Here is a 7,926-nt window from a genome sequence, read left to right on the forward strand (position 1 = left end):
CACCTTCAGTTTAAGATGTATTGCAGTGCAAAGTTGCTGAGGAAAGCAGTTTAGTTCTTATTTCCATAAAGCCTGGTTGACTTGAGCATGCTTTAAGTACTTCTTTTGAGACTTGACTTGTTCTTTGCCTTCAGACATGTGCAAGAATTCCAGGAATCCTGCTCACCTTGAAACTCAAGAGTGAATAAAAACGCTTGTGTCTAGTAAGGCCTTTTCTTCCTGGCGCTCCTGTTATGGCACGGTCTGTCGTGAAACCTGTTTTATCTGGGATCTGTTGCTCTTTGTAATTTGTCATGCAGGAGTGTTTACATGTAAGCCAAAGGTTAACAAAGACTGCAGTGCTGTTTAAATCACGCCTTGTAGAAGACAGCCTGTAGTCTGGTATAAAATGTCAGTTTACAAATGACTAATAATACATCTTTAAAACAGGCACTTGAGTTTTTTGTGGTCTTGATAGAGAAAAGTTAAGTTATGTGATGCAACTGCCCACTTATTAGACTAAATTAGATTTTATCAGCATTTAGATAAAGAACAAGAACAATGTACTGAGAGGAGCAGCTGTATCAGAGCCAAGAATACATGAACAATAGGTTTTTTGTTTGCTGAGTGGAGTTGTCAAATAGCTGCTTCAATTGATGACATTCCTGAAAGAAAGGGGAACTGTCAAGAGCAATATTAATTCAAGAGCAATGGCCGATAGAACATCAGATACCACTTGTTTATGTACAACAAACCAGCAAGCGCATTTTTTTACAAACTGTTAAGAACTGTTCCTCAAATCCTGGACTGGACGGTCCAACAGTTTGGAGAAGTGCTTGATAAACTGCTGGAGTTTATGGACCAGGCAGTGATCTCGTAACTCCTACTGTTGGGCCGACACTGGGACTTGTATTGACCAAGGAAACAAAGCATCATTGTCTGTAATTTAATTTATTAAATATTATAGAATACAGTTACATACAATATTTTAAAAGTCAGAACAAAAAAGCTTCACACTGACATGTTCAACAGCTGTTTTTAATATCAATCAATCAAATTATGGGATAACCTAACATGGATGTTCAAACCAGCAGGCAGTTTTTATTATTGAGTTGCTGAAGAACACTGAGGAAACCTTTACTCCAACAGAACAAGAATCTAAATCTCAGTTATACAGCAGCAAATATGTTGCATAGTTTCAAAACAATCAAAAAAATAGCTACTATATTTTTTATTTTATACAGTGTACATGGCATAACTTTACTAAAAAACTTTATTCAAGCTTTGTAACTATTAATGCTCTACAGATAATGACAGTATAGTATCTAGTAGTAGTAGTAGTATCTATTCCCAACAGAGCCCACGCTCCCTTGTTGTTTTCCTCCCAGTATTTTTTGTGAGAACGGAAAACTTGAGGTCAGATTTTATGCCAGACTGTTTCCTTTCTGCTTTTTTTTCTTTGGAAGACAATATTTTAACATAAAAAAATAAACATTTTAAAATAAATTCTTATGATAGTCTTTAGCGAGGATTGTGCAACATCTCTGCTCTAGCTTTAACGTCAAACACCTGATTCCATCCTCTGTGGCTGTCTTTGCCCTGCAGCAGTCCCTCCACTCCCACTTCACTCTGTTTAACTAAGGATACGATCACGCCTTCTGCACATACATGTTTCCACAAACCCAAACCTGTGACTGCCACAATTCAGTATATCATATTCAACAAAAACAATTGTAGGTGGTTGTTGTTTTTATATATATAATTCTCACACGGCACTCACTGCATGACAGTATTTCTTTATCTCCACCTTCACCCTTATCTGTCACCCGGCTGGCATGTTTACAAAGCTACAGTTACAGAGGCAGAAGACATCATCAGAAAGGCCACAGGCCACCATTAAAACTAACGAGATGTGTTTCAGAATCAGATCAGACTTTAAAAGTTGTCACGTTTGTTCTAAGAAAAATTGTGGTAACAGAAACTGGATCGTGAGATGATTATCTAGATGCAAGAGTAAAGTACATGAGTAGCATTCATATGTCAGGACCCAAAATGAAAACATTCACAGTCTTTACATACACATTTGTACAGCACAGGTGCTGTTGAGGCATTAACGGCACTGCACTCTGGATCACCGAAGAACTGCAAGAATATTCTTCTTCAAAAACAATCTTAAAGTCTACATTTACTGCTCTATGGTTTATAAACCTGATCAAGTATTGCTACTACATACATTCACCTTCAGGCACAGTTGGGATATTAAAATATTCAAAAAATAAATATTAAAAAAAAGGTGGGGTTTGGATCTGTGTTGTAGAGAAATGTAAGAAGACATTTTTAAACCATAGATTTAACCTTAAAAGCATTTTGTTTTGCACACCTACCACTCACAGGCAGAACATCTCTGCCCCCTCTTACTGCAGAGTTTGTACTATTACTATTGTACTATTTTGTGCTTTATAGCGCCTCTGCACAATTCATCCGTTGGGATGTATATGAACTAATTTGGTCGTGAGTCGAGGAATATTTAAACAAGCATTTTTAAGTAAACAGTAATGTAAGAGAGAGAATTACACTACAGGAGGATCCCAACCCCCCATGCAGCAACACAAGGGGGCACACAGAAGACCTTTTCTTTTGTAATATATGAGCTGTACTCAGCACATATGTAAACATAAATATTTGGTCAGATTTATAATCGCTTTAGCATTTGCTGTCATAATCTCCATTAGGTGTACAGAGGCTTTGGACATAGCGGACAGCGTCAGCAATGGTGAAGAAGACTTTATTCTCTCCCACACCCTCTCCTTTTTTGTCAGTGTAGTACCCCCCTCTTTCCAGAGTGTCCAGTACTGAGGTATTACACTGGGCCAGGACGACTCTGACCCCAAATTCTGCATAATCTTTGTGGACCTCTTTCAGAGCATCCACCCCAGCAGTGTCCAGAAACAAGATGGCGCTGGAGTCGATCACGACGCTGTGGAATGATTTCTTGTCGAGCATCAAAGTTACAGTTGCAGAAGCGTCTGCGTCGTTCTCTTTACATGCATCTTCTTTGTCCTTTGACTGGTTTTCTGCAGCCTCTTTCTGCCGTTTTTTCTTGGTGAACTTTATACGCCGAGCTTTCTCCTCTACAGGATCGAGCCCAACACATTTGTAGAGTGACTTTTTGAACAAGCTTTGGTTGGCGTAATAGATTGGGGCCACATATCTGAAAACAGCCACGCCGGGATGAGTTTGAAGGCCACGGTATGATGACATGTCTTCATAATGCTCCCTGGTCGTAACTCGGCCCAACTCTACAACCTGGGCTTTCTGGGTACGACCCAGGACGCAGAAGGCAGAGACTAAAATCCCCACAAGGAGACCCTGCTCAGTGTTGACCAGTGCTGAACTCACCATGGTGATTAGCCAGATGGAGGCGTCGATACGGTTGGCACGCCACATGCGGGGAATGTCAGTGAATTTTTGCAGAGCACCACGGAGGTTCACAATGATGATAACGGCTAACACACATCTGCACAGAAGTAAGAAGAGGTCGAGAGTGTCACAAAACAGACAGTTGATGTCAAAACATCAAAAACCTCTGTCAAGTTAGACTAGACGTACGTATGACGGAAGTGCATGGATTGAAATACCGTGACTTGCAGATAACACAAGCTGCATCACAGTATTAGCTGTGAGACAATATTGACGTAAGAAACTATATGATCTGATATGCACCTCTGAACATGTTTGGTTTTAGGTATAAACCATGTGAAAACAAATATGTATTACTGCCCAGTTCGTGTGCTATCACAATGCATATTAAAGCATTTTACTTTCCTCTATCTGAACTATGCACACATTCTGCAGAGCGACAAACAGCAGAGTCAACATTAACTCTGAACTGTAACCACAGGTTATCTGTCTACGTCTACCTTTGAAACCTCTTTTAACAGTAAACAGTAAAATCCTCCTGTAAAACTGGAACAGCTCTGAATTGCCCAGTAATACTTAAATATGTGAAACTGATGTAATAAAAATGTGATTTTCACCCTTAAACCTTAAGCTTGATTTTCTGCCTGTTTGAGATTTTTTTTATAAAAAAACTTGGAGGGAGATAAAACTTAAGCAAAACTCCTAATTCAAGAATCTTGTATGCTTACTTTTGAAGGGAATAGAAGAGTGGTGCAATCACCAGAAGCACCAGCAGCAGGACAAGAGCACTAACCAGCCCCGACATCTGAGTCTGGCATCCTGTTGACTCCTTGACAAGGGTCTTTGTCAGAGCAGCGCTGGTGGTGAAGCAGCGGAAGAACGATGGCAGAATGTTGCAGAAGCCGATGGCGTACATCTCCTGGTTGGGGTCCACGGTGTAGCCGTGCTTCTTGGCAAACATCTCTGACAGTGAGATGGTGATGGCAAATCCCACGAGGGCAATGGAGAAGGCGTCAACAGCCAGATTGGGGATGAGAGACCATGCGGGCAGCTGAGGAGGGAGGAAGCCTGTGGGGATGTGTCCAGCTATGTCTGATCCGTAATCAACATTGAAATGGCCAAAGTGGGAGGCGAGTGTGGCGATTATCACCACAAAGAGCTCAAAGGGGATTGGAGCCTGCATAAAGAGGAGGTAAACCACACTAAAAATCTGCATTCATACTTGTAGACCCATGAATACTAATGTTGGATAGGTTGTAAACAGACATCCAGTATTGCAGTGGCCAACAAACACATTTTAGAGATAGAATCTATAAAACATTTGTCATGACTACTAAAAGTTCTAAAAACATACAGTGATGCAGCAGTTTGTTGTCTTTACCTTTAGTTTGGATTTTATGCGATCGTTGAGCTCCTTCGTAGGTATCAGTAATGCCAAACACACCAAACTGGTGATTAGGTCACAAATGTTTGTGTTTCCCAGGTTGATGAGCAGGCTGTACCAGGTCTTAAACAGACTGAACCAGCCCTGAGGTCTAGGGATCTTCAGGCCCAGAAGGTACTTGAACTGGGAAGTGAGGATTGTCAGGGAGGCTCCTGTAGCAAAGCCGCTGAGAAGGGAGTCGGAGAGGTACACGGACACAAAGCCTACTTGCAAAAAGCCCATTAGCACCTGAAAGACAATCAGAACAACAATCCATGTAGAATAACATGCTTTGTTACACTAATTGGAGGTTTTTGTGATGCATGTTTACCTGATAAACTCCAGCGGTGAAAGTAACAGTTGCTCCCACTGTGATTGCATAGCAGCTCCTGTCACAGTCTATCCCGGTACTACTAGTGTTCCCCTGACCAGTAACCAAGACATCGCTGCTGTTACTACTGCTGCTTTCTGGAAGGTATCCTGCCAGAGCCAACTCTCTGTCTACAACCTGACCCACAAGCAGACAAAGCACTCCAAACATTCCCACAGAGACATGTCTGGAAGTGCCCAAGAGGGCATAGATGATGGATGCAAAGAAGGAAGTGTAGAGGCCATATATGGGGTCCTGACTGGCCAGTAAGGAATAGGCTATGGACTGAGGAACCAATAGGATTCCCACAATTAGTCCTGACATCGCATCACCCAGCAGCCATTCTCTGAGCTTGTAGTGTGGCAACCATTTCAGAATTGGGAAGAAGCCTAGTAGTTTGGATTTCACCTTCGCTGGGGTGCAGGAGCAGTGTTTCTTCAGCCGATGTGACGCGATGGTCTTCCATGTTTTCCCTGTTTCCTTCTCAATCCTTTCCAGGATGAGAGGCTGCTGCTGCTGCTGCTGATCACTCGCACCTCTTTCCTCTGCTGCTGTACAGCAGTCATCCCCATTAAGCATGATTGAGCCCCAGTCTGTGGTGACACGGATAAAAAAAACAATCAAATGAAACAGAAGCCTGCAAAATGTATTTCAGTTGAACTGCAGCATGTTTTAAAATCACCACATCAGCACAGCACTGGCCACACAGGACACATGAGAAGCAGTGGGGGGGAATAAAAGGGGAAATGGCTGAGAAGCGTAGACTGACCGGTGGGCGTGACTAGGCATTTCTGACATTTTGCCCCCAAACATTTTTCCTACTGGAGTCAGATCACAATACAGATATCATCCTTCTCTTTCCTATTTCTATGCTTCTATTCATGCTTTTAGTGACCCATGCACTGAAAAAATAAGCACCACATACCACAAATCATCTGTATTGATAACTCCCAAAACAAGGGAGAAAGCGCATAGAGAGGGAAATGACCAGGATCTACTGATATGTCATCGCCCCTGTGCTGTGGTTACTGATTCATAGGTCATTGTGTGGTTTCTTTATAACTGAATCTTTAATTTTAGGAATTTTGGGCAGCATAATATTGCTTTTAATCAAGGATTCAATTAGTTTTAATATGGTTTAGAAGCAATAATTTAATGCAATTGAAATCACAAAGATCAACCCAGATTTTAGCTTTAAAAATGTACAAAAAGGAGAAACAAAAACACAGCACGTGACAGTGATATATATAGTGTATTGTGGGTTGTAAATCTATGACCACGTCACACAAAAGTACTAGTAATCAGTGCAGTTATTTGTATTATTTAAGGCACTAATCAGTTATAACGTTAACCTACTATTTTCCCATGGAGAGGTAGGCGTAGGTAATCAGATTACGCGGGGTATTTAAAGGCTGACAGTAAATGAAAACAGAGCATCCCGAAGATAGAAGCCGTCCTTTTCATGTGTCCGGTGTCGTATTAAATGTCCTTCGTGGATACAAAGAAACGTCTGTGAATACAAATCAAGCAAAACTCAGCGCGCTGCTCTCGCTGCGGCGGCGGTGAGATGAATGGGCACCATTGTAAACAAGTCAACGTGGACTTCAGCAGAAACCGTAAACACCCGAAGTGAACTGAATTTACAGTCGGCAGTTCTGAAAGGAGAACGTCATCGTTAATGTATGAAGAAACTGACCTGAACTCGAAGTAGTCGCAATTACAAAGTTATCCTGATGTTATATTCCCGGCCACCGAGTTTCATTCCGCCTCAAATTCATTTTACACTGCTTTGTAGCTCCGTGCGTAATGGCGTCATTGGGGGCGTGTTGCGTCACGTTACCGGAAGAGACGAATATGGTCTGTGCTGGAAGATGAATTGTTTTGTGCTAAAATACGAATTACTGAGGATTTTTCATTATACATATGTAAAAATAACATGGCATAATTCTTAACATCTTGATTTACATGTTTCTCTACCTACAATTGTGATTTATATATAAGATAAGATAAGATAATCCTTTATTAGTCCCCCGCAGGGGAAATTCACAGTGTTCATTTTTGTGATTTATATATATATGTAAACAAAGCATAATCATGGTATATATATGTAAACAACAGTATAATGATGTTATATATATGTAAACAACAGCATAATGATGTTATATATATGTAAACAACAGCATAATGATGTTATATATATGTAAACAACAGCATAATGATGGTATATATATGTAAACAACAGCATAATGATGTTTCTCATTCTTAACATATTGATTTACATTTTTTACAACCTACAAATGTATTTGGTCATTTTAGCAGATTAAGTAAAGAGCATGGATTTTAAGGTTGGGAATGACTTGGTTATAAAAAGTATATATTTATTAGAGGACACATATTGAGTAGGTCATAACCATGTATTAAGCTAGTCTGGCTTAACTCAATAAAGTTGGTTTAGCTGGTTTATATTATACTGACTACTGAACTATTAAATTATAAATTATTATATAAATATATATTAAGTATTTTTCCCAAGATAGCCTCTGTATAGTGGTGTTTCCAGAAACACGGTGTATTTAACATTACTGTTTTTCTCTGAAGTCCCTGAACACTATTACAAACATCTGATTTCATGACATAACAAAACTCATCTCTCCCTCCTAAAGCCAGGCTTATCCAAACTTATCTAAAATTACCGTCTTGTTTTTCAGCGTTTTAAATGGAACCCTGCTGATCG

General features: G+C 40.3%; 1 protein-coding gene across 2 annotated transcripts; it reads right to left on the minus strand.

The window, feature by feature from the left end:
- Window positions 1-1,001: 1,001 nt before the first annotated feature.
- slc26a2 (solute carrier family 26 member 2) lies at window positions 1,002-7,006 on the minus strand. 2 transcript variants are annotated; one of them, XM_028416832.1, is made up of 5 exons: window positions 6,889-7,006; window positions 5,154-5,785; window positions 4,781-5,071; window positions 4,128-4,576; window positions 1,002-3,496 (listed from the first exon to the last, which is right to left on the minus strand). In XM_028416832.1, exons 2-5 carry the CDS (start codon window positions 5,769-5,771, stop codon window positions 2,683-2,685), a joined length of 2,172 nt encoding a protein of 723 aa, XP_028272633.1. In that variant the 5' UTR covers window positions 5,772-5,785; window positions 6,889-7,006; the 3' UTR covers window positions 1,002-2,682. The 2 variants fall into 2 exon arrangements, with proteins under 2 accessions (XP_028272633.1, XP_028272634.1); XM_028416833.1 differs by lacking the exon at window positions 6,889-7,006 and adding an exon at window positions 6,549-6,740.
- Between the last annotated feature and the right edge of the window lie 920 nt (window positions 7,007-7,926).

This window comes from Parambassis ranga, chromosome 10 (assembly GCF_900634625.1).
Source record: "Parambassis ranga chromosome 10, fParRan2.1, whole genome shotgun sequence".
Classification (NCBI taxonomy): Eukaryota; Metazoa; Chordata; class Actinopteri; family Ambassidae; genus Parambassis; species Parambassis ranga.

Excerpts from the sequence above, each read along its gene's own strand:
- slc26a2 (XM_028416832.1), bottom strand. The coding sequence starts at position 5,771 with ATGCTTAATGGGGATGACTGCTGTACAGCAGCAGAGGAAAGAGGTGCG. Across the intron at positions 5,072-5,153 it reads TCACCGCTGGAGTTTATCAG|GTGCTAATGGGCTTTTTGCA; the intron begins GTAAACATGCAT and ends ATTGTCTTTCAG. Across the intron at positions 3,497-4,127 it reads CTCTTCTATTCCCTTCAAAA|ATGTGTGTTAGCCGTTATCA; the intron begins GTAAGCATACAA and ends ACTTCTGTGCAG.